Genomic DNA, 26,953 nt, shown 5'->3' with positions numbered 1-26,953 from the left:
GTTTTACACTTACGTTTTTAATCTACTTTGAGTTTATTTTTCTATATGGTGTGAGACAGTAGTCCAGTTTGATTTTTTGCATATAGCTGTCCAGTTTTCCCAACACAATTTATTAAAGAGGTTGTCTTTCCTGTTGTATATTCTTGCCTCCTTTGTCGTAGATTAAACATGTAAGTGTGGGATTATCTCTGAGCTCTCTATTCTGTTCCACTGATCTATGTGTCTGTTTTTTTCTGCCAGTACCATACTGGGTTTTTTGCGTTGTTTTTTGTTTTTTTGGCCATGCCATGTGGCTTGCGGGATCTTAGTTCCATGACCAGGAATCAAACCTGTGCCCCCTGCAGTGGAAGCATGGAGTCCTAGCTGCTGGACCACCAGGGAATTCCCAGTACCATACTGTTTTGATTACTGTACCTTTGTAGTATAGTTTGAAATTAGGGAAGATGACACTTCCAGCTTTGTTGTTCTTTCTCAGGATTATTTTGACTATTTGAGGTCTTTTGACTTCACAATTAAGAATTATTTGGTCTCGGTCTGTGAAAAATGCCATTGGTATTTTGATAGGTATTGCATTCATTCTCTAGATTCCCTTGGGTAGTATTGTCATTTTAACAATATTAATTCTTACAATCCACAAGCATGGTGTATCTTTCTATGTGTCGTCTTCAGTTTCTTTCATCAGCGTCTTATAATTTTTCAGGTATTTTACCTCATTGGTTAGATTTTTACTGGGTATTATTCCTTTTGATGCGATTGTAAATGAGATTGTTTTCTTAATCTCTTAATAATTGTTTGTTGTTAGTGTATAGAAATACAACAGATTTCTGTATATTAACTTTGTATCATATCCTGCAACTTTACTAAATTCATTTATTAGTTTTAATAGTTTTTTGGTGGCATCTTTAGGATCTGTGGTATGTAGTATTGTGACCTCTGCAAACAGCGACAGTTTTACTTCTTTCTTTCCAATTTAGATTCCTTGTATTTCTTTTTTCTTGTCTGATTGTTGTGGCTAGGACTTCCAATACTATGTTGAATAAAAGTGGCAAGAGTGGGCACTCTTGTCTTCTTCCTGATGTTAGAGGAAATGCCTTCAGATTTTCACCATTGAGGATGATGTTAGCTGTGGGCTTGTCATATATGGCCTTTATTATGTTGAAGTATGTTCCCTGTATACCCAGTATGTTCCCTGTATACCCTGTATCACAATGATTGATTTACAGTTATTGAATTAACCTTACATCCCAGGATAAATCCCACTTGATCATGGTATATGATTCTTTTAATGTATTGTTGAATTCAGTTTGCTAACATTTTGTTGAGGATTTTTGCATCTATGTTCATCAATATATTGGCTTGTAATTTTCTTTTTTTGTGATATCTTTGTCTGGTTTTGGTATCGGTGATGCATGTTCATAGAATGACTTTGGAAGCATTTCTTCCTCTGCATTTTTTTGGGATAGTTTGAGAAGGTTAGGCATTAACTCTTCTTTAAATGTTTGGTAGAATTCACCTGTGAAGCCTTCTGGTACTGGACTTTTGTTTATTGGGAGTTGAGGGTTTTTTAAATTACTGATTCAGTTTCATTCCTGGTAACCAGTCTGTTTATATTTTCTATTTTTTCTTGATTCCACCTTGGGAGATTGTACATTTCTAGGAATTCGTCCATTTTATTCACATGCAGTTGTTTCAGAAATCTTTTATGATCCCTTGTGTTTCTGTGATATCAATTGTAACTTCTCCTTTTTCAGTTCTGATTTTATTTATTTGAGCTCTCTTTCTTTCTTGATGAGTCTGGCTAAAAGTTTATCAATTTTGTTTATCTATCCAAAGAATCAGCTTTTAGTTTCATTGATCATTTCTGTTGTTGTTGTAGCCTCTATTTCATTTATTTCTGCCCTGATCTTTATGATTCCTTTCCTTCTACTAACTTTGAGTCTTGTTTGTTCTTATTTTTCTAGTTCCTTTAGGTGTAAAGTTAGGTTATTTACTTGAATTTTGTTTGTTTGTTTCCTGAGGTTGGCTTGTAATGCTGTAAGCTTCCCCCTTAGAACTGCTTTTCCTGTGTCCTGTAGATTTTGGATTGTTGTGTTTCCATTTTCATGCGTCTCCAGGTATTTTTTTGATATCCTCTTTCTTCATTAAGCCATTTGTTGTTTAGTAGCATGTTGTTTATCCTTCACATGTTTGATTTTTGCAGTTTTTCCTTATAGTTGATTTCTGGTTTCATAGTGTTGTGGTTGGAAAAGATGCTTGATATGATTTCAGTTTTCTTAAATTTACCAAGCCTTATTCTGTGGCCTAGCATGTGGTCTATACTGGAGAATGTCCGTGTGTACTTGGAAAGAATGTGTATTCTGCTGCTTTTGGATGGATTGCTTTGTATATATCTATTAAGTTCATCTAGTGTAATATGTCATTTAAGGCCAGAGTTTCCTTATTGATTTTCTGTTTGTGTGATCTGTTCATTGATGTTAGTGAGGTGTTAAAGTCTCCTACTATGATTATGTTACTGTCAGTTTCTCCTTGTATGTTTGTTAAGATTTGCTTTATGTATTTAGGTACTCCTATGTTGGATTGTTGTTATAGCCTCCTGTTGGATTGGTCCCTTTCTACTTAGTAATATCCATCTTTATCTCTTGTTATAGTCTTGGTTTTAAAGTCTATTTTCTCTGATATAAGTATTGCTACTCTGGCTTTCTTTTCATTTTTTTTCACATGGAATACCGTTTTCCATTCCCTCACTTTCAGTCTATGTGTGTCTTTATATCTGAAGTGAGTCTCTTGTAAGTAGCATATATATGGGTCTTGTTTATGTATCCATTCAGTCACTCTATGTCTTTTGAGTAGAGCATTTAGTCCATTTACATTTACTGTAATTATTGATAGGTATGTACTTACTACCATTTTGTTAATTGTTTTCTGGTTGTTTTTGTAGTTTTTTGATTTTTTCTTCTTTCTCTCTCTTCCCATGTAATTTGATGACTATCTTTAGTGTTATGTTTGGATCTCTTTCTTTTTTGTGTGTGTGTATCTATTATAGATTTTTGGTTTGGGGTTACCATGAGGTTTATATATAGCAACCTGTATATATTTGTGATTATTATAAGTTACTGATCTCTTTAAGTTCGAACACATTTCTAACAACCCTGCATTTTTACTCCCCCCTACCCCATGTTAATGTTTTTTGGTTTTTCGTTTGTTTGTTTGTTTTTTGCGGTACACGGGCCTCTCACTGCTGTGGTCTCTCCCGTTGCGGAGCACAGGCTCCGGACGCACAGGTTCAGCGGCCATGGCTCACGGGCCCAGCCGCTCTGCGGCATGTGGGATCTTCCCGGACCGGGGCACGAACCCGTGTCCCCTGCATCGGCAGGCGGACTCTCAACCACTGCGCCACCAGGGAAGCCCCATGTTAATGTTTTTGAAATCATATTTTACATCTTTTTATTTTGTGTATCCCTTAACTACTTACTGTAAAAATAGGTGATTTTACTACTTTTGTCCTTTAGCTTTTCTGCTAGCTTTACAAGTAGTTGGTCTACTACCTTTACTATATATTTGCCTTTACCGATGAGATTTTTCCTTTCATAATTTTTATATTTCTAGTTGTAGTCTTTGCTTTTCCACTTAGAAAGGTCCCTTTAATGTTTCTTGTAAAGCCTGTTTAGTGGTGCTGAACTCTTTTAGCTTTTTGCTTGTCTGTAAAACTTCCCTTTAAATCTGAATGATAGCCTTGCTGGGTAGAGTATTCTTGGTTGTAGGGTTTTTCCTTTCATTACTTTAAAATATGTCATGCCACTCCCTTCTTCCTGGCAAAGTTTATGCTGAAAAGTCAGCTGATAGCCTTACGGGAGTTACCTTGTACATAACTGCTTGCTTTTCTCTTTCTGCTTTTAAGAGTCTCTCTTCATCTTTAATTTTTACCATCTTAATCACAGTATGTCTTGGTGTAGATATCTTTGGGTTCATATTGTTTGGAACCCTCTGTGTTTTCTGGGCTTGGATGTCTGTTTCCTAAGTTAGAGAGGTTTTCAGCTATTTTTTCTTCAGATAAGTTCCCCCCTTTCTCTCTCTTCTCCTTCTGGTACCCTGTAATGCAAATATTAGTAAATTAGTACATTAGTACCTAGAGGTATCTTTAACTGTTCTCATTTTTAAACATTGTCTTTTCTGTTCAGCTTGGATGATTTCCACTACTCTCAGTTTACTGATCTGTATCTTTAATCTACTGTTGATTTCTTCTCATGTATTTTTTATTTCAGTTATTACATTCTTCAGCTATGTTTGGTTCTTCTTTATATTTTCAAACTCTTTGTTATACTCCTCACTGTGTTCATCCGTTCTTCACCCAAGCATCTTTGAGTACCTTTATGATCATTATCTTGAACTCTTTATCAAGTAGATTGCTTATCTCCACTTATCTTAGTTCTTCTGGTGTTTTATTTTGTTCTTTTTTGGAACACATTCCTCTGTTGGCTCCTTTTGCCTATGTCTCTGTTTTTTATTTCTGTGTATAATATTAGGTAAGTCAGTTACATTTTGCAATCCTGGAGAATGGCCTCCTGTAGGAGACTTTGAGTGGGGCCTAGCAGCATACTCCCCACTGGTCACCGGAGCTATATGCTCTAGCAGTGCCCCCTATGTGGGCTGTATGGGCCTTTCTGACTACTGTGGGCACACTAGTAGGCAGAGCTGGCCCCCAGATGGCTGCCAGGCCCTGCCTCATGCCGAGGCTACTGCCCTTCTGGTGGGCATGGCCTGGACCTGGAGAGGCTGTCTGCAGGGCCCTGGGGGTCCTGGGCTGGTACCAGCCTGATAGTAGGTGTGGCCAAGTCATGGCATGCTGTGCCAGGTATCCAGGGGGCTCAGGCTGGTGCCACCACCCTGGGGTGAGCAGTACTGGGGTCCCAACATAGCTGGCTGCAGGACCCAGGGAGTCCCAGGGCTGGTATTGGTCTCCTACTGGGCAGGGAAGCACCTGATGCTAATGAGATAGAGGGAGGACCCCAAAATGGTGCTTGCCAGCACCAGTGTCCTCATGGCAGAACAGGTGCCCCCAAATGGCTCCCATTAGCATCTCTGTCCCCAGAGGGAGTCCCAGTTCCCTTCTGCCTCCCTGGAAGGCTCTCCAAGATCAGCAAGTGGGTTGACCTGGGCTCCTTTCATATTACTACCTCTGCATTGGATTTCAGAGCATGTGAGATTTTGTGAGAGTCCTTTAAGAGTGTAATCTCTGTTTCCTATGGCCCTCCAGCTCTCTGTATGCAAGCCCTGCTAGCCTTCAAAGCCAGATGTTCTGGGGGCTTGTTTTCCTGGTACAGGACCCCCGGGCTGGGGAGAGCCCAGTGTGAGGCTCAGACCCCTCGCTCCCTGGGGAGGATGCCTGTAATTGTGATTATCCTTCCATTTGGGAGTTGCCTACCTGGGAGTTTGGGTCTTGCCTACACTGCATCTCTGCTTCTCCTACCCATCTTGTTGTGGTTTCTTCTTTATATCTTTAGTTGTTGAAAATATTTTCTGCTAGTCTTCAGGTTGTTCTCATTGATAGTTGTTCTGTATATAGTTATAATTTTGGTGTGTTCAGGGACTTCCTAAACTCCACCATCTTGGTCATTCCTCTGTTTCTAGTTTTTTGATGGTAGCCATTCTGACAGGTGTGAGGTGATATCTCATTGTGGTTTGATGTGCATTTCCCTCATGATTAGTGATGTAGAGCATCTTTTCATGCACCTATTGGCCATCTGTATGTCTTCTTTGGAAAAATGTCTTCCGATCTTCTGCGCATTTTTCAGTTCAAGTGTTTGGTTTTTGCTAGTGAGTTGTATTAGTTCTTTATATTTTGGGGGTAATAGCCACTTATCAGATATGTGATTTGTAATATTTTCTCCCATTTAGTAGGTTGCCTTTTCATTTTGTTCATGGTTGCCTTTGCTGCACAGAAGCATTTTACTTTGATATAATCTTACTTGTTTATTTTTGCTTTTGTTTCTGTTTCTGGTGTCAAGTTCAGAAAAAGCATCTTTAATACCTGTGTCAAGGAACTTACTGCCTATGTTTTCTTCTAAGAGATGTATGGTTTCAGGTCTTATATTCGTCTCTAATCCATTTTGAGTTAATTTTTGTGTATGGTGTAAGAAGCAGTCCAGTTACATTTTTTTCAACGCCATCTGTTGAAGAGACTGTCCTTTCCCCATTGAATATTTTTGGCTCCTTTGTCATAAATTAATTGACCACATATGTGTGGGTTTATGTCTGGGTTCTCTGTGCTGTTCTGTTGATCTATGTGCCTGTTTTTATGCCAATACCATACTGTTTTAATTACTATAGCATTGTAATATTGTTTGAAATCAGGGAGCATGGTACCTCCAGCTTCATTCTTCTTGCAAAGATTTCTTTGGCTATTTGGAGTCTTTTCTGGTTTTATATAGACTTTAGGATTTATTGTTCTAGTTCTGTGAAATATGCCATTTGTATTTTGATAGGGATTGCATTGAATCTGTAGATTGCTTTGTGTAGTGTGCACATTATAATGATATTCTCTCAATCCATGATTATGGACTGTCTCCATTTATTTGGGTCTTCAATTTCTTTTGTTAATGTCTTGTAGTTTTCAGCATGTAGGTCTTTCACCTCCTTGGTTATATTTATTCCTGGATGTTTTATTCTTTTTGATGCATTTGTAAACGGGATTGCTTTCTTAATATTTCTTTCTGATAGTTCATTAATGTATAGAAATGAAACAGATTTTGGGGTGTTGATTTTGTATCCCATGACTTTACTGAATTCATTTTAGTTCTGATTTTTTGATGGAATCTTTAGGGTTTTCTATACATAACATCATGTCATCTGCAAATAGTGACGGTATTACTTCTTCCTTTCCAATTTGGATACCTTTTTTTTTTTGCGGTACATGGCCCTCTCACTGCTGTGGCCTCTCCCATGGCGGAGCACAGGCTCCGGATGCACAGGCCCAGTGGCCACGGCTCACGGGCCCAGCTGCTCCGCGGCATGTGGGATCTTCCCGGACCAGGGTACGAACCCGTATCCCCTGCATTGACAGGCAGACTCTCAACCACTGCGCCACCAGGGAAGCCCTGGATACCTTTTATTTCATTTTCTTGCCAAACTGCTCTGGACAGAACTTCCAATACCATGCTGAATACTATCGACAAGAGTGGGCACTCGTGTCTTGTTCCTGACCATAGAAGAAAAGCTTTCAGCTTTCCACCATTGAGTATGATGTTAGCAATTGGTTGTCATACATGGCCTTTATTATGTTGAAGTATATCCCCTCTATATACCCACTTTGCTGAGACTTTTTATCATAAATGGATGTTGAATTTTGTCAAATGCTTTTTCTGCATTTGAGATGATCATATGATTTTTATCCTTTATTTTGTTAACGTGGTATATCACATTGACTGATTCATGGATGTTGAACCATCCTTGCATCCCTAAACTAAATCCCACTTGATCATGGTATATGGTCCTTTTAATATATTGTTGAATTCAGTTTGCTAATATTTTGTTGAGGATTTTTGCACTTATGTTCATCAGTGACATTGGCTGTCATTTTCTTTTCTTGTGGCATCCTTGTCTGATTTTGCCTTTAAATAATGGTTTCTCCTTTCTGGTACTCACCTTACTTTTCTATGTAATAAACTTCGCTATTAAAATGTGTGTGTGTATGTGTGCGCGTGCGTGTGCGCACGCGCGCGTGCACTCACCTCTTCCTTAGTAAACTTAATAATGCTCTCTGCTAAATTAGTCCTGCACTTCTGATTCATGTCTCATATTGTTATTAGATCTCTTATGTGTATGTGTGTGTATATATATGTATATATTTCCACACACACTAAACTGTAAGCTCCAGGAATGCTTTTTCTTTTTCTTTTCTTTTCTTTTAATTTTATTAATACTTTATTTATGTCTCAGGACCTAACATAGTGTCTGACCCTTGGTTGATACTTAATAAAAATTTGTTAACCATGGCTTTGTTATTTTATTTCTAAATTTAGTGATTGTGCAGATGCTTGGATAGATCTTCTATAATTTAATTTTTGAATCAAATTTTTACACTTCAAAGTGGAGCAATTTTATATCTATACCCTAGGCCCATACTGCCGTTACTTGTTGACTCTTTTTGTCTTGTCACCTCAAACAGATAGCTAAAGCCCGAGTACCATATTCTATCCTAAAATAAAAACTACCTCCAGCTTTTCCTCTGAAACTGCCTATTCTGGTGGTGCTGTTCTTCTTTCAGCCACAACCTAAGACTCATCTTTGTACCAGCTTTATTCCTCACTACCTCACTCCTCTCAACATCACTCCAGTCAGCAGAACTTGTCAAAGAATTATATTTTGCTCCATGCTTAAGTAAAGGATGACGGGATATTCTGGCAGATAGAATATTGATTTTTTTATTTATTGAAAATGTCTTATATGAAGTATATTAGTAGGTTTTATTGTGTTCAAGGAGGAAATGACATATTTATTTAATAAACCCTTTGCTTTCTTTTCCTCAGATTGATGCCTCATCGTTTACGTTGACATTTTTTGGTCAAGGGTACAGCCAAGGCTTTGGTCCTGATAAGAACAAACCAAATATCAGAATTTGTACTCAGGTGAAAGGACCAGGTATTTCACATGTGACTTAAGAGTGCTTGGGAGTTTTACATTGTCTTAAGCTATAAAGTGGTATGCTATTACAGCAGTTTCTTTTCAAAGTTTATTTGTTTTAGAGATAAATTTGCACAAACTATTTAAGTAATAATGATAAATAATTCTGTCAAAAGAAGGATTGGAATTATTGGTATCATTCAATTTTATTGTTGTGTCCCTCTCTCTGTTTTTTTTTTTCTTTCAGTATGATTCAGTAATTCTGAGTGGAATTTTTAATATTAAGAAGACAAGGGGCTGATTGATATTTATCTGTTCTATTCTTATAGTCAAGGGTCACTTTAAAGCAGTGTAGTTATAACATAATCAAAGCTGTGATCCAAGCTTTTTTGGAGTCTGGATCACCCTGACATTGTTTGTAAAGTGTGTGCACATGTGCATTTTTCTGGGCAAGGTAAAAGTTTTGATAGATTGTTAAAAAGAACTATCACTCCAAAACATTCAGTAACTTATGCTGTATATTTTAGAGAACTGTACAGAGACAATCCCACTTGTGAACTACAGTATAAGTTTAATTACCATCATTCCTAATAGATCACAGAGGGTCTGTTGTGCAGTTTTAATCAAGCCCAATAGCAAAGATATCTTTGCATCTTGCCTTTTTTTCAAATTTCCACCTGGGTTTTTAAGAAAAGCTATGTTCTTATTTAACATGAATATAAACACTAATGTTCTCCTTGTTTATAGACTTCTTTTAAAGTTACTTCTTAAAGTTAGACTTCTTTGAGAGTTACTCAGTTGTTCTTTAAGAAATGGAGTCTTTTTTCAAAAGTGAAGTTTGATGTATTTGATTGATAAAGATCAGTGTAGTGTATGAATAGAGAAACAAGAAACCTAGGATTATTGGTAAGAGTGTGGACTTGAGCCGGCTGCCTGCATGTGATTCTGGCCCAACCACTACCTAACTTTGTGAATTTGAATGAGTCTCTTAACCTCTCTATGCCTCAGTTTCCTCATCTGTAAAATCAGCGTAAAATAGTACTAGCCTAGATTGTTAGGAGAATTAAATGAGTTTAATGGATTTAAAGCTCTTAATACAGTTCCTAACACTTAATAAGTACTATATAAATGTTGTTATTTTTGTTATTACATGAACAGAGTATTTATTGAGGAAATTCTGTACACTGATACTTAGATATAAAATCTACCATTTGATTTTTGGGTGTTGTTGAATGCATATTTTATGAATACTTTCTTTTTCTTTCATCACCTGTTATCTGCAGAAGCTGGCTATGTGGCTACCCCCATAGCCATGGTCCAGGCAGCCATAACTCTACTAACTGATGCCTCTGACCTTCCTAAGGCGTAAGTCTGGTTTTCTTCAAATTTGAAGATATCTTTTTCATTTATGTTATATTTTAGCTTATCTTGGTTCAGTTTTCAGGCATTGGGTTTGTACATAAGCATTTACAGTACCTTTGATCCAAAGATAGAGGTAAACTTAATATTGTGAGAAGGACGGTTCCTTATTGGCCTCTAGGAACAGTGCAGAAGTAAATGAGAGGAGACAGAAAAGTTTGAGAGCCATGCTTCAGTTCCTCCTGAAAATAACTCAGATCCAAAGTCAGCTACTCAAAAAAAGGTCCCTGTAGTTAAATGTTACTGGCAGGAGCCCCTAATCCATGCTGAATGATACCCAGCTGGCAGTGGAAACCCTGACCCCAAGCATGAGTTGATTCATGGCATCCTGGCTAGATAAGTACCAAGTGAACTATCTTTCTGGAGCATATAGCTGTTACCCTAAAAGTAGGCCAACTTTACAAATGAGCATAGGCCTGCAGGCTTAGAAACAAATAAATTTAGGTCTGACCTGAAACAGTAGTAAGTAATAAACATAAAAATTATATAAAGTGAAACCTAATTAAATTTTCTTCAAATATTTGTATATTCTTTGAAAATATTTAGCATTTTCTAAATGTTACCCATTACATTTAAAGAAACTTCTTTTTCATCCAAATTGTCTTGTTTATGCTTTAGTAATAATTGATTACCTAAATTTATTTTGCCCATGTGCGTATTTAATCCTCCTGAGTCTAAGGGCTGACTTTATAAACAGCAGCTGTTACTTGGGTTAATCACCCTCAGTGTGCCCCTTCCAACACACACACCAGTATCATGGAAACAGTCTCATTAGTCACTGAACCAACCTAGATGGGTTTGCTGGGTACTAGTTTACTCCTGAATAATAGCTACTTGCTCATTTGGCTGATTTTAGGAATGGAACCAAAACCAGTCCATTATGGAATCAAGAATCAGGTTTTTATAAGCTCTGCATTGATTCGATAGCTAGTCCTCCAGTAAATCACACTAGCAGAGGAAAGGGCTGGAGCTGGGCTTTGTGCACTGTTTCATCTTGTTATTGTCTTACAGGGGTGGGGTCTTCACTCCTGGAGCAGCTTTCTCCAGAACAAAGTTGATTGACAGACTCAACCAACGTGGCATTGAATTTAGTGTCATTAGCAGCTCTGAAGTCTAAACATTTGAATAATTAACTGAAGTCATAAAATGCATGAATTAACAGCTTTTTAATTTGATATTGGAAATTCTTCTATAAGCCTGTCTGACTATATGTGGAAAAGATTGTCAAATCTAAAATATGTATACAGTAAAAGCAGGGAATTGTACTAGCTTACGCTAAATTTCAAATCTTAGCTGATTTTTGTGATTTTATTGCTTGTGAGAAAAAATTAATATTTGACTTTTTCATGGAAGAATTCAAGGTCAGTTTTTTAAGTGAGCTGGAAGATCAGAGGGTGGGATGGGTGGCTTTCTCTGTGGCTGACACGCCCAGGCTGGTGGTCATGTAAGACGGCAGCTGCTCTTTTCCTTGCCATGATATTGAATGTGATCTCACTTCCCCATGAATTTCTCTGCATAGTGTAGGCCTTTGCCAAATGAAACTGCAGTTTTTGCTATATTAGCCTACTTTTTCACCCATCCACACTGACTGAATTTGGACTCTTACCTAAGTTTAATAATAAAGGATTGTCAATTGAACAGTGGTTCTGTGTTTGGACGTGCCTGTGTATTTGAGTAGTGGTAGAAATGTGCTTCCTAAGTGGTCTGTGTACTGCTAATAATTGGGCTTATCATTCATTTTCCCTGGTTCTGTACCTGTGTGCCTTAGGTTTAAGGATATAGCTGGTAAGTTTCTATTGATTTTCACTGCCTAAGCAAAATTTTTCTCTAATTTACTTTTTATATTTTAACCAGGTTTCCACTGAAGCCCCAAAATAAGGCAAAGGACTTTTCCTTTTGTAATTAGCATATAATAAGCACACATCAGTGTTCTGTTAGGTTCATTATGTAAAGAGGACAGCCATTGCCTTCATGGAGTTTCTACTCTGCAGTGAGAGGCATGACATTGATAGGAATCCTACTCATGTTGGGAGGTCCAACTGTGCTGCCTGTACAGAAGAAAGAGGGTCTGTTTAACTTGAAGAGGGAGATCCTTGGTGATAGTACTGTCCATCCTAACTTTGCTTCCTCTGCCCAGGGCTGGTCGAATCGGGTCTCAGCTGTGCACTAATTTGTGGGACCTTAGAAGAGGTTTTATCATCTCTAAAATCAGGAAGATGGACAAGAGCGAGAGATCTCATGACTAGCTGCATATCCGAACCACAAACAATATAGGTTCCCCAGCGGACCCCAGGAATTTGCATTCGGGAGGTGTGACGGTTGGGCCCTAGGAATCCGTGGCTTAGATCTGCACTGGGGAGCTACTGGGTGAGACTCCATGTGCATCTTTCCACTTTTGCAACGAGTGCTGTGTTGTGCTCTAGTGTTGATGCTGATATGTGACCACCTGTGTGACCCTGTCCTCCAGCTTGAGGTATAAGTGTCTCGTCCTGATATTCTTTCTACCCTCCAAGGCTCCACCTGCTCACTTGCAGAAAGTATATTTACTTGCCTCAAGCAAATTGTCCAAGAACTTTAAGTCTCAGTCCAAGAGGTAGAAGTCGTTCCTGCTTCCCATGGCCTCACTGCTATCCTGCCTCAAGGACAAAGGCTTTCCTGGGTTCTGTGATGCTTTGCTGACCCTTGTCCCTGCCATCACCAACATGGAGCTCCACACTTGGGCTCCAAGGTTACAGGTTATATTTTAGTTCATGTGCATACACTCAGCCAGGACCTGAGCTACAGGCAAAACCCAAGCCCCTCCCATAAGCCCTTGGGTCCTGGTAGTAAGCTGAAGTCACCAGCCCAGATGCCTCTGCCTTCCCAGGGAGACTCCTCTTGGAGCCCTTGATAGCCTTTCCTGCCAGTAGAGTTTCAGTGCCCCTAACTTTATATTTTAGGGAGCAAGTATTGGAGTTGTCACCTCTGTTGCCTCCTTCCTGTTCTTATGCAAATCAGTCAAACTGCTCCTTGGGACAGTCCTGCATATTAAGGCCCCAGGCCTTTGGTTAGGAGGAATGCAGTCCCAGAATCAGCCCACTGCTTACAGTGGCCTGGACAAGCCTCGTTTGTTTAACCTTTAAAGCCTCAAAATGGGGAAAGTAATAGGGCCAAATTCATAGAATTATGGTGAAAATTAAATGAGCTCACAGATGTTTAGCACTTAGATTAGTGCCTGGCACACAGTAAGCCCTGGATAAGTCTCTGTTATTGCTGCTATTGTTAGTCTGTCTAAGGCCGCAAAAGTTTTCTTTACAAGCCTTTCCCCAGAGCATTCAGTGCCCGTGGGTCCTTAACTAAGACTCATCAATCAGTTCTTTGTGGAATCAAGATCTCTTCGAGATTGACTAATTCCCGGCAGATGTCATAGTAAATCTTAATCTCTGCCACCCCAGGCCCTTGCACTGAACGGGTCCCACAGTACAGGCACTTAACGATGCTTAATGAATTGAACCTATTTCAAATAAACCTACGAAGACAGAAAATAAGTGGAGGTAGAATATCAAATTTGTTCAGAACAAGGATACAAAATGAGGGGCATGAAATAACCATTCTCTAGGTGAGACAGCAAGAAACTTATCAAAAGCTTTTATTTGAAGTTTGGAGCTGTTGATCATGAAAATATTAACGGCAGTTGCTTATCAATTCCTCTGTGTGCCAAGCACATTCTAAGTTCTTTATATTCTTTTATATTTGTTAACCATCTGTGGTAAGTACTGTTACCGTTCCCCTGTAACAGGTAAGGAAAGAGACTTAGAGAGGGGAAGTCATTTGCCCCAAACCACACAATTGATTAGTGATGGATTCAGCCCCAGGCAGTCAATCCCAGAGCTCAGAGTGCTGACCATTCACCTTTCATATTTCCCACCTCACCTTCACCCTGGTTATGGATTCATTTTTACATGGTTTTAAATCAAATTGAAGAAGAGTTTTGCTTAAAAGTGGTATAATAGGTTGAGTGAGTGGGAAATGGGTTGACTAGGTTGAGTCCACAATTGAGTTCTGAGAGCCAAGTTAAATAAGCTTATTAGCTGCACAAATAATCTTTCCAACTCAAAGCTCAAATGTTTTCAGTTGGTGTATCCTCACTATTCCATATGCAATAAACATTCTCTCTTCTTTTTCACTATAAGAGCAACATCATTTTTCAGTTTCCACAAGCTGGATTCAAGTAGGTCCCCAAAGTCCTTTAACATTTGTGACTGCTGGTGTACAAATGGCCGAAGCATTTGATCGTCTTCCTAAAAATAGAAAAGAACAATATTGTTGTCAAACCCAAGTTCGTGTGCCCTACGCACAGTGAGGCCAAACTGAAATGGTGGAGTTTGGAGCAGAGAAACTTGTATTAGTCAAGGAGGCACCAACCCTAAAGATGGGAGACCTAGACTCGTCTCAAATCCATCTTGCTGGCTGGCCAGCGGCGTAGGGTTTTTAAAAAAAAAAAAAAAAGTAAAGGGGAGGGGGTCTTTATGATTTCAGCTTTCCTGTAAGACTTCAATTGCAGACTTCCCAGCACTGTCTTGGGACTCGTTTTGTCTGTCATTGGTGAATGTGATTGATCTGTGTGTTCCTACAAAGCAAACTAGTAAATCATGGTCTTGTGATCCCTTAACTCCTTTCTAGGAGAAAGCAAAAGCAATGGTTGAGGCATTTTGTTATTTACTTCGTGATGGTTCAGGAGTTTCAGTTCTTAATTGACCTTCCCAGTGTCACCAATTTTAAGTCCACTTGGGGCCAGCCAGTCGAAGCCACAGGACATTATCTCCACAGTTTGGGGTCATAAGTCAAGGCATTACTTTAAGCTAACAATCATGGAAAAGATTATGTTGGGCTTGCTTTTCCGTTGTTTCTGCATTCCCTCACTCACCTAGTTAGTAACAGCTTGAATCTGCTCTTTGGAACTCAGGGAAGGTCTAGGAGACCAAAGACTTTCTATAAACAACAAACGGGGGACACAGAGGGGATTTTGTACTCAGGAGGGCCCCGCAGCATCCTGCTCGGTTTCAATATTAGTGGACTCACTTCATTACAGTAAAAGTACTGTGTGTGTACATGAGTGGGGTGTCCAGCGAGTTCTCCCTTTGGGCCAGAAAGCTGCATTTGAAAGCTGCTACCAGAGGCGACAAGTCACCTAGGAGCATGTCCTGTTTCAGGAAGGCTGCCTAAATGACCCTTTACTTACTGCCAACAGGGAAAATTGGTGAGATAATCCAAATATTTGAGATTGGTATGGTATATATTCTTTTAATACTGTAGAAGTTCTGAGGTTTGCACAGGACCGTGTTGGGTGGGGATTCTCCCACTGAGAGTTGGCTGATGTGTCCCCTGCCCCATAGGAGCAGGTATCCCTGAGCAGGGATTGCAGGGCCCACTGTGGGCCAGAGCACCAGTGAGCAACGGTGGAGGAGGTGACGGTGCTCACAGACATGCGAGCAGGCAGGGGGCTGATAGTGTGTCGTGGCATCTCGTTTTAGTTTTCTGTTTCCCTGATTATTAGTGAAATGCCCGCACAGATACTTCGGCCATTTTTTCCAGTGTATTTTCCTACAAAGAGAAAGAGTTGTCTTTCTCTTATTTTAAAAGTATGTAGGGACTTCCCTGATGGCGCAGTGGTTAAGAATCCACCTGCCGATGCAGGGGATACGTGTTCGAGCCCTGGTGCAGGAAGATACCACCTGCCGATGCAGGGGATACGTGTTCGAGCCCTGGTGCAGGAAGATACCACATGCCGTGGAGCAACTAAGCCCATGCACCACAACTACTGAGCCTGCACCCTAGAGCCGGTGCTCCGCAGCAAGAGAAGCCACTGCAATGAGAAGCCTGCGCACCTCAACAAAGAGTAGCCCCCACTTGTGGCAACTAGAGAGAGCCCGCTTGCAGCAACGAAGACCCAGTGCAGCCAAAAATAAATAAATTTATTTTTTAAAAAAAGTATGTAGTTGTTTATATATTCTGGATACTAATCTTTGATGACAAATAATACACATAGATTCTCCCAGGTTGTGGCTTATAACTTTATTTTTAGTGTGTTTATCACACTGGTTTTTCCTTCTTTTTTATTGTGAGGTGTACAGACAAAAGGGTACCCAAAATGTATGCATAGGTACAGTTAAAGTGAACATACCTGCTCAAGAAAACACACTGCGTCTCGAGCGCCTCCTGGTCACACCCATTTCTCTACCCCCAGAATTAACCCTAACCTAAATTGTGTGATAATCATTTTCTCGCCGCCTAGAATGCAGCCCTAAACAGTATATTTTGCCTGTCTTTTGGGCATTTGTGCCATAAGTTACTTATCTTCTGTGGGTGTACATTAAGATGTTTCCATCTGGGGGCTATTATGGAAGATGGTGTTAAAATACAGCCAGTGCACGAGTGCTTGGGTTCCTACAGAATTTTTCAGCTGGTCCATCATCTGAACTACAGAACAGAAAATGACTTGAGTGACTATTTTCCCAGTTCTTTCAAGAATGGTGTATAAAAAAAAAAAAAAGAATGGTGTATAACTAGTACCATTCTAGATAGGTAGGAGAGAAATTAATTCATTACATACATAGGATGCCTAGAAAGGTGGTTCTCAAACTTGAGTTTAAGGCAGAATCATCTGGAGGACTTGTTAAAGCACAGATTACTAGGCCTCACACCCAGAGATTCTGGTTCAGCAGGTCTGGGAGGGGACCCTGGAATTTTGCATTTCTAACAAGATCCCAGATCATGCTGAAGCTGCTGGTGAGAAGACCACACTGTGAGAACCTCTGCCTCAGGGCATTAAGGTGCAGAGAAGTGCAGAACCAGTTTACTCTGTGGAGAAGAGGAGTTGAGTTGCAGGCTTACAGGGTAGATGCATCTCTGCCTTTTATTAGATAAATGGCAAACAGTTTTTTAAGTGGTTGTACCGATTTATACTCCTTCCAACGTGGCATGAAAGTTTCTGTTGCTTCATAGCTTTACCAAAACTTCATATTTTCAGACGGAAATTTTTGTCAGTATGGTTACTTTATACTAGCATATCACTGGTTTCAATTAGTGTTTCCCAAATTATTTAAGAAGTTAAGCACGTTCTCATATTTATTGGCCATTTTTTTTGCGGTACACGGGCCTCTCACTGTTGTGGCCTCTCCTGTTGCGGAGCACAGGCTCCGGACGTGCAGGCCCAGCGGCCATGGCGCTCAGGCCCAGCTGCTCCACGGCATGTGGGATCCTCCCGGACCGGGGCATGAACCCATGTCCCCTGCATCGGCAGGCGGACTCTCAACCACTGCACCACCAGGGAAGCCCTATTGGCCTTTTTGATTTCCTCTTGTGAAGTTCCTGTTCGGGTCTTCTGACCATTTTTTCCTACTGGGTCAAAATCTATCTCTGTTTTTCTTTTTGGTTTGTAGTACTTTATTTTGAATATTAGCTCATTATATATTAAATGTGTTGCAAATGACTTTTCCTATCCCTTTCGACTTTGTTTTGGTTTCTGGACCAAACTTCACAATTTTAATATAGGTGAGTCTATCAATCTTTTTCTTTAAATCTAGGTATTTTTCTTGTCATGTTTAAATCCTTTTCCACCGTGAGGTCATGAAGACGTCTCCTAAAGTACCTTCTGTAAGCGTTAGGGGTTTACCTTTCACGTATAGGTCTTTAATTCTCACCTAAAATTGACTTCTAGGTATAGTTCTAGATAAGGCTCCAATTTCATTTATCTTCATATGTATTCTGAATGCTCTGAGCACTGTTTATTGAAAAATCCATCCTTGCCACACTCATCTTTGGTTGCACCTCGGTCATATATCAAGTCTCTAATTCTGAGTGAATCTATTTCTTGGCCTTCTTTTCCTTTGGTTATCTTACCTACATTTGGGCAATACCTTACCGTCTATTACAACAGCATTAAAATAAGCCTTGATATAGAGTAGGGCAAGTTCTCTACCTTGTTTTTGAGCCTTAGATTGTCTCGGCTAATCTTTGCTTTTGCGATTCCATCTATATTATAGGATCATCCTGTCAGATTCCATTACATTTTTTTGGGATTATATTGAATCTCAGGAGACTTGACAGTCTCCTGAGATTTACAGTAGCAAACCTTCCAAACCATGGAGCCATGGCATGTTTCTCCATTTATTTAGATCATCTTTAACATCTCTCAAACAAGCTTTAAAATTTTCTCCATAGAAGTCCATACTTTATGTTAGCTATAGGCCTAAGTACTTCTTACATTTGATGCGATTATAAATGCTATCTTTTCGGGGCTTCCCTGGCGGCGCAGTGGTTGAGAGTCCACCTGCCAATCCAGGGGACACGGGTTCGTGCCCCGGTCCGGGAAGATCCCACATGCCGTGGAGCGGCTGGGCCCGTGAGCCATGGCCGCTGAGCCTGCGCGTCCGGAGCCTGTGCTCCTCAACAGGAGAGTCCACAACAGTGAGAGGCCCGCATACTGCAAAAAAAAAAAAAAAAAAAGCTATCTTTTATTTTAAAAATTTTGTTCTATTGCTATTATATTCAAACATAATTAATTTTTAAATCCAGCAACCTTGTAATTTATTTATAAGTTCTTTTGGATTTTCTATTTACATAAACATGTCATCTGCAAATAATACTAGAGGCATCATGGTGTAGTGGGAAATAGTATAGACCATGGAACAGCCCTGGGTTTGGAGCTTGGCCGTGACACTGACTAGTTGTGTGTCCTTACGTAAGTTACTTAACCTCTCTTGTGCCTTAGATCCATCGACTGTATAATAAAGCTAATGATAGTACCTACCCATCAGGTTGTTGCGAGAATTGAGTCGGTAAATGTAAAAGCACTTAGTATTACATAAATATATACTATTATTATTATTACCCTTTTTTCCTTTCCAATCCTTATACCTTTTATTTCTGGGCTTGCTGCACTGGCTAGAACCTAAAGTACAATGTCAAACAGAAGTGAAGATAGCTGGCATCGGTGATTTACCGTTAAGATTATGCTTACTGTGTGTTCGTTTAAGATTGCCTTTATCAGATTAAGTAATGTCCATTTTATTCCTAGTTTGCTAAAAGTTTTTATCGTGGTAGGATGCTGAATTTTATCACATGCTTTTTTTGTATATATTGAAGTAATCATGATTTTTCTCCTATAATATCTTAATGTGATGAATTATATTTATTTGGTTTTATAATGATAAAGCGAACTTGCATTTCTGAGATACTCTGTACATCCTTAAGTGCAGGAATATCAGTGCTGCAGTGGCCACGGCTGCCTTGAACCAGCCAGATGTATACTAAAGTGAAAAATGGGAGCAGAGATGGGTGGAGCCCCGAAAGCAGCAGACTCACAGTGTTCTAGGCCTCAACCTGCTCTTCGGCTGAAACACACCCATGTCCCCACGCTCAGGAAATGCAGTTATATCAAACAGCTGCATTTAATGGAAAGAAATTCCTTTTGCTCCCAGGATTCTGGCTACTTACAGGAGGTTTATGATGTCTCAATTTGAGAAACTGCCCTCTTGCCACATTCATGCTTTGGTGGAACACCTTAAGAGCTTTGGCAAATGCTCTGTCATAGCTGGCTTGCTGGGTGCACATCTGATTAACCTCTCTGGCTGCTGGCAGTTGTGCTGTCATCCCAGTTAGCTTCAGGGTATTGGAAGGCTTATGTGCTGAGGTTGAAAGATAACATTTATTTATTCATCTATTTATTTATCCAGATATTTATATATTTAATTACCTTGGTGCATTTTACTACATCAGCATTTATCAGGCACCAGTTTGGACCCATTCAAAGAAATCTTACAAGGAAAAAGGAAAAAAAGTTCCCCCCCTTTTTAAAAACTGAAACAAGATATTAACTCATTTAAAATCTCATCTCTTAGAAAGAAAATACACATCACAAATGTAGGAGTTTAGAGAAAAGCTAAACACCAAGACTTGAGCGGCCTCTTACCTTGTTGACTAGAACCAGTTTTCTCAAGAGATTCTTTAAGAAACACATTTTCCTCTCTGAGCACTCTGTTAATGTTTCTGAGCAGTTCTGTCTCCTGTTCTAACTTGAGCAGCTTCAGATAAAGTTCTGGTATCTGGTTTGATGTAGTCTACAAAAAACAGGTCAGTTTAGCCTTTTGCTGGATTATTTGCATACGCTTGGAGAGTGCCAGTTGTTCCTACCATGTGAAAACTACGTGGGGTGGAGGGGTGTGGTGACCAAGGTTTAAGACCCTCAGGGTTCACAGGAATAAATCAAGAAAAAGGTTTTTTAATGGGAAGGAACACTGATGATCCCCAAGCAACTGTCATCGGAGATATTTTTAGTCATCTGTGACATCTATTTTTAATGTCACTTAAGTATACACACCTGGCCCTTATCCATCACAGCGGATATTTTCTTGGTGTCCACCATGATGTGGCCTTCACCTGTGACCATGAGGCCTGGCTGAGAGCAGCTTAGTTCGGCACAGCCTTCTGTAGTGTGGAGGAGACACCATCAAGGAAAGAAATGTCTCAGTTGTCCAGCCCCCCTGTTGTGTGAGGAGATTTAAACCATATGATCACCTGTGGACTAAAAGCCAGAGGCCCAAGGGACGATAGCTCTCGGCCACAGCTGTCAAGACCCTGATCACCTCCCTCCATCTCCCTCCTCTGCAGCCCTAGGTATACAGACATGATATCTGACTGAGGAATGCACCATGCAAAAGAGGAAGTAAACATGGTACCTTGAAGGCCCCATAAATCAACAATGAGAGCATTTGTCTGTAAATAATTCAGAAACTCCTGAGATGCATTTAAGGCTGTAAATTGGACAGTCTCTTCAATTTGGGGATTCAGAATTTTCCATACAGGCTTGGTATATAAAGTGTTTGGAAGATCATAAATTCTGTACCTGAGACAAGAACAGAAAACATAACTTAAAACCATAAGGGATACATTTGTAAAGAAAAGTATTTGTAAAGAAAATTATAGCCTGCTTTGGTTAGTTGATAAAAGGTGACCTATAATTGATTCTCGTGATTGCCACCTCCAACATCTCAGCTATTCAAATGTGGGTATCATCATTACATAGATAATATTAAATGTCTAACAAAAAGAGAAAAGGATTTTGATAAATACTTTCCACTTAGATAATCTAAAGTTGTTAATTTTCCACATGAGGTTGCAGTTTGTTTTTGTCCTTCAAAGCCTACCTTTTTTATTGCTTTATCTTTTAATATCCTTTTAGCTTAATTAGTTTAAGCTTTTAGTTTAAGCATATCTGGTGCCTCTGCCATATTGTAATACAGTCCTTTTGTTTCCAACTAAATAAAATAAACCCAATCGTCCTACTTAGATAACACAGTTTTACGGGATAGTCTTTCTGATAATTAAAATTTCTGACTCTGCTTCAGTTACTTAGGAGGATCAGTATGCGCTAATCACATACCACTGACCTGGAGGGGCACGCGGCTTATCTGTCTGTTAAACAGTTGGAGGAAATAGTCACTTGGGCGTTGAACAAGCCAAAAAACGTAAGAAAATGACATGATAGCTCATTCTTAAAACTTGAGGAAAGACTCCCTCCCACCAGGGCCCACAAAGTGGGCAGTTCGTGTTCAGCAGCTCTGCGGGGCAGGCTGGTACCCCATCTGAACACCCCGCTCTGCATCTTCCTTTAGCCACTTGGTGCCAAGGCACTGCACAATGCGAATCTGGAAATCCATTCTCTTGCCCAGCAGCTCCAGTGGGTCAATAACCACATCCTCCTCACCACGTGCTCTACAAACAGAAGAGGTAAACATTGTCACAGGTTAGTCTGGGTCCAAGCAAGTTAGGGCTGTGATGTCAATGGGAATTACATAGACTCCTAAGAGATGGCCAGATTCTCTGAAGGAAGGATGGGTAATATTCCAGCTGTAGAATTCATTCATTCAAGAGACATATAACAAGAGCCCACTCCACGCTCTAGTACTTCAAGGTAAGATATGGACCGTCTCAAGGAGGAGACAGGAATATAACAGCTTCTTGCAGTAAATGTACCCAGATGTGGGTGCCAAACTAGCATTGAAGATTTAGGTAGGTTCCCAGTGGGATAGAGGGGCTGCCACCCAGAGAAAGCCAGCTGGCTGCCCAGATGCAGCCTCTCCGGGTGTCATCTACCGCAGTGAACTCCTCATGGTCTAGGGTCAACCCCAGGCCCTCAGGCTCAGAACCCAATAGGGACAGCTTTCCAATAGGGGACCTCTCTCACATCAATGAGCTCACAAAGATTGAAACCTGTAAACTAGAATGCTACTTTATTAATTCAGAGTGGGAAATATAACCATCAGGCAGCCTAGAAGCCCGAGGTAGCAAAATGACCAAGAAGTTTTTTTAGAGTCCCAGTAAAGACAGTGAGTCAGCGGTCATCTTGGTCTTTCAGTCACAGCACTTTGCAGTTTTCTTGCTCCCTTCTTCAGCCTGTTTCCTCTTCAGAAAGAGAAAAAGATTGCATCGGGTACCAATGAGGACCCTGGCACCGAGACCAGACCTCCTGCCAGCCTCTTTGCTTAGAATTGCTAAGAGACTTTAGCTTTTGTAAAAGCTCCCTTAACTGCCTTTGGCCCAAAGAGAGAAAACAGATGAGACGCCCTAAGGGGACAGTAAAGGTAATGGAGTGCGGTTAGAACAAAGGTTGGATAACAGCTCAGAATGAGGCCACATAAGGAAACAAAGACACCACAGTTCCTTCCTTGAGAAAAGGAACAAAGAAATTACCAGAGTCTGTGCAGGGAGATAGGCTGAGCTACAAAATGAGCTTTTCTGCTTCTGCCTCTTGGGCCTCATCAGCAGGGATGAGGACTTAGCACTGGAAAGAGCAAGTGGGTGTGGCCGGCACCAGACCTCACGGGCGCTCTGGGGGGTGGGGGTGGGGCGGGGGCTGTGAGTAGAAGGTCCTACAGCACCCTTGGCTTCTCTACCAATGAGGTCTTTTGGTTCATGTCCACGTTTCCTTCTACTACACTCCTGCCTCTTTGCAGGATATCCTCCTCACTCCTTTGGTCCCTTAGGGCAGTGCTGAGCTGCTCAAAGGCTGCTGGACATGGGATTTTAAGTATTCCAGGTCAGCTGCTTTGGCTGCCATGGCAAAATCAGATTTGATAAAGCCAAATTATGAATGAACGAGTTCATTCATTTGCCTCACGAATGACCTCTTCAGGGTACCAAGCTGACCACCCCCTCCAGGAGAACTCAGGCGTGCTATGAGTTTTCTGTGTGGCCGACCCAGAACTAGACAAGGTGGCGGAGGAGATACCCACTGTCCTGTCGGGGAGCAGGGGCCCATGTGGATATGCAACACTGCCTCTTCTAGCCCGTCACAGTTCAGAAACTCCACTTGCTCTTCAAACTTCATGCAGTAGGCAAGTGACTGGAGCCAGATGTGAGCTGAGCCCAAGTGGATGACCTCAGCAGGATCCCAGAAAGGGTCATCTTCCTGAGCTACGTGGCTATCTTCTCCATCCAGAAAACGCTGGTAAAGTTCCTCCATTAGGAATTTCCTATTGATAAACTTGGCTTTTGACCAAATCCACACCTGGAAACACAAAGGTAGGTCGCCAATATTTGATTCCATCTGCTGCTCTAACGATTCATTTCTAAGGTTTTTCCCAGCATGCTGTCTCTGATGGGCTGGATTTTGTGTACCCAAGACCAATAACCCTCTCATCAAACTTAGCTTTGGTGAGGCCCTTCAAAAGCGCTACATTCATTCCTGACCTATTTACTTCAGCATTGCTGGATCCCAGGAAATGACTTAGAGGAAATGATGGAGTTAGAAAACAGACCCTCCCAGGAGAAATGAAGGCTTGTTGTACACAGAAGAATGACCCTCAAAGATGTCCATGTCCAAGTCGCTGGAACCTGTGAATATGTTACCTTATGGCAAAGAGGAATTAAGTTTGCTTATCAGCTGACCTTAAAATAGGGAGATTAGCTTGTATTATCCAGATAGGCCTTGGTGTAATCACATAGCCCTTAAATGTGGAAGAGGGAGGTAGAAGAGGGGGTCAGAGAAAGAGAGATGGTGATGGAAGCAGGGCCAGAGGGATGCTATGTGGATGACTTTGAAGATGGCCATGAGCCAAGGAATGTTGGTGGCTCTAGAAGCTTGAAAAGCAAGGAAACATACTCTCCCCTCAAGCTTCCAGAAAGCAAAACATCCCTCCTGACACCTTGCTTTTAGCCCAGTGAGATCTGTGTTGGACTTTTAACCTACTGAACTATAAGATAATAAACTTGTGTGCTCACACCCAATGAGCAGAAAATCTAGGACAAGAGCCTGGTACTGTCTGTCCCTTCAGTAAGTGAGGGTTACCAGGAGGAGTGACCAACATGGAGGAGTAGGAAGTCCCTGAGCTCACCTCCTCCCATGAGCACACCAAAATTAGAACTTTTTTTTTTATATAAATGTATTTATTTATTTATGGCTGTGTTGGGTCTTTGTTTCTGTGCGAGGGCTTTCTCTAGTTGCGGTGAGCGGGGCCACTCTTCATCGCGGTGCACAGGCCTCTCGTTGCGGAGCATAGGCTCTAGACGCACAGGCTCAGTAGTTGTGGCTCATGGGCCCAGTTGCTCCGTGGCATGTGGGATCTTCCCAGACCAGGGCTTGAACCCGTGTCCCCTGCACTGGCAGGCAGATTCTCAACCACTGCACCACCAGGGAAGCCCAAAATTAGAACTATTTATAGGGCAACTATCGATGAGGAAGACCTGAAGTCGAGTAGAAAAGATCTTCTACAACTAAAGCTATAAAGAGGGAACCACCACAACGAGATGGGTAGGAGGGGTGGAGACACAGTGTAATCAAGACCTATAACTCCAGGTGAGCAACTCACAAACAGGAAGATAATTACAATTGCAGGGGTTCTCGCCAAGGAGCGAGGGGTCTCAGCCCCACATCAAGCACCCTAGCCTGGGAGTCCTGCACTGGGAAGACAAACCTCCAGAACGTTTGGCTTTGAAGGTCAGCTGGGCTTACTTTCAGGAGAGCTAAAGGGCTGTGGGAAACGTAGACTTCACTCTTAAAGGATGCACCCAAAATCTCACACATTTAGAGACCCAGGGCAGAAACACTAATTTGAAAGGAGCCTGGATCAGACCCACCTGCTGATCTTGGAGAGCCTCCTGGAGAGGCAGGAGGCAACTGGAGGTCCCCGGGGGACATAGGTGCTGGGGCAGCCATCTGGGGGGCCTGTTCTACCAAGAGGACACTGGTGCTGACAAGCACATTTTGGAGTCCTCCCTCTAGTGTGCTAGTGCTGGGACCTGGCCCCGCCCACCAGCCAGTCAGCACCAGTCCTAGGATACCTCAGGCCAAGCAGGTAGTGGAAGGGGGCACAGCCCCATCCATCAGCAGGCTGCTGCCTAAGGACCCCCTGAGCCCCCAGCTGCTAGGGGACCCAGCCCCATCCACCAGAGGGCCCAGGACCCAGCCCTGCCCACCAGCGGGTTGATACCAACTCCAGGAATCACTAGGCCCCCACCCTGCCCACCAGTGGGCCAAAACCAGCTCCAGGACCCCCAGGACCATACAGCCAGAGACCCCAGGACACAGCCTCACTCACCAGCAGGTCAACAACTGTGGGACCTGCAGGACTCTGCAGCCATCAGGCCAGCACTAGCCCTAGGACCCCCCTGAGCCCCAACCCCACCCACCAGCAAGCCAACAGCAGTTCTGAGAAACTTGGGCATCTCTAGATCTGCCTCAGGATCCAGCCCCACTCACCAGTGGGCCGACACCAGAGTTGGGACACCCCAGGCCCCACCGCCAGCCATGTCAGGAGACAGCACCACCCACCAGCAGGCAAGCAGGCAAGAGTAGATCTGAGATCCCTGGCCTTGCAAACAGCCACCCCAGGGCCCAGCTCCACCCACCAGTGGGCCAGGACTAGCCCCAGAACCCCTGGGGCTCCACAGCTAGCCACCTCATAACACAGCCCCAACCATAAGTGGCTGGCAACCTCTACAAAAGGCAGGACCTGGCAACCAACCAGACTGGGGGCCAGCCATGCCTACCAGACCACCCACAGTAGTCATCCCACTACAACAGAAGGGCCCACACAGCCAGTATAGGTGGCATCCCTATAGCATATAGCTCTGGTGATCAGAGGGGAGGGCACTGCTGGGACACATAGGACATCTCCTACAAAAGGCCACTTCTCCAAGGTTGGGAGATGTAACCATATATTTCTACCAAATATATAGAAATAAAAAAGCAAATTAGTCAAGATAAGGCAACAAAGAAATATGTTCCAAATGAGGGAACAAAGATAAAAAAGAAGAACAAAATGAAATGGAGATAAGCAACCTACCCAATAAAGAGTTCTAAGTAATGATCATAAAGATGCTCAAAGAAATCGGGAGAAGAACGGAGTAACACAATGAGAATTTTAACAAAGATTTAGAAAATATAAAAAAGAACCAAACAGAGCTGAAGAATACAATAACTGAAATGAAAAAAATACACTAGAAGGAATCAACAGTAGATTAGATGATACAGAGGAACAGATCAGCAAACTGGAAGAGAGAGTAGTGGAAATCACCAAAGCTGAACATAAAAAGGAAAAAGAATTTTTTAAAGGAGGACAGTTTAAGAGACCTCTGGGACAACAACAACCATATTAACATTTGCATTATAGGGGTCCCGGAAGGAGGAGAAGAGAGAGAGAAAAGGTCAGAGAACTTATTTGAAGAAATAATAGCTGAAAACTTCTCTAACCTGGGAGAGGAAATAGACATTCAAGTCCAGGAAGCAAAGAGAGTCCGAAACAAGATGATCCCAAAGATATCTACAGCAAGACACATGGTAATTAAAATGGCAAAAATTAAAGATAAAGAGAGACTCTTAAAAGCAGAAAGAGAATAGCAACAAGTTACATACCAGAGAACTCCCATATGGCTA

The 26,953-nt window shown here is 41.5% G+C and overlaps 2 protein-coding genes across 2 annotated transcripts in view; one reads left to right on the top strand and one right to left on the bottom strand.

Annotated features, from left to right (window-relative positions):
* The window catches only part of SCCPDH (saccharopine dehydrogenase (putative)), a 40,514-nt gene extending 28,838 nt beyond the window's left edge, over positions 1-11,676 (top strand). The window contains exons 10-12 of the mRNA XM_022579393.3: positions 8,526-8,637; positions 9,903-9,984; positions 11,050-11,676. Coding sequence (XP_022435101.1) covers positions 8,526-8,637; positions 9,903-9,984; positions 11,050-11,155 — 300 coding nt within the window. The 3' untranslated portion in view covers positions 11,156-11,676. The remainder of the gene's footprint in view (positions 1-8,525; positions 8,638-9,902; positions 9,985-11,049) is intronic.
* Positions 11,677-12,949: 1,273 nt separating this feature from the next.
* Positions 12,950-26,953, bottom strand: part of LOC111177405 (kinesin-like protein KIF28) — a 43,445-nt gene continuing 29,441 nt past the window's right edge. The window contains exons 11-17 of the mRNA XM_089907655.1: positions 23,313-23,587; positions 21,658-21,792; positions 20,757-20,923; positions 20,399-20,505; positions 19,991-20,138; positions 19,516-19,706; positions 12,950-14,318 (exon numbers count right to left, since the gene is read on the bottom strand). Coding sequence (XP_089763781.1) covers positions 14,166-14,318; positions 19,516-19,706; positions 19,991-20,138; positions 20,399-20,505; positions 20,757-20,923; positions 21,658-21,792; positions 23,313-23,587 — 1,176 coding nt within the window. The 3' untranslated portion in view covers positions 12,950-14,165. The remainder of the gene's footprint in view (positions 14,319-19,515; positions 19,707-19,990; positions 20,139-20,398; positions 20,506-20,756; positions 20,924-21,657; positions 21,793-23,312; positions 23,588-26,953) is intronic.

Source organism: Delphinapterus leucas, chromosome 1 (assembly GCF_059928025.1).
Source record: "Delphinapterus leucas isolate spDelLeu-1000000601 "Yukka" chromosome 1, BTC_Dleu_Yukka2, whole genome shotgun sequence".
NCBI classification, from domain to species: domain Eukaryota; kingdom Metazoa; phylum Chordata; class Mammalia; order Artiodactyla; family Monodontidae; genus Delphinapterus; species Delphinapterus leucas.
Note: the sequence above shows the minus strand (reverse complement) of the source record. Positions and strands in the feature narration are given on the sequence as shown.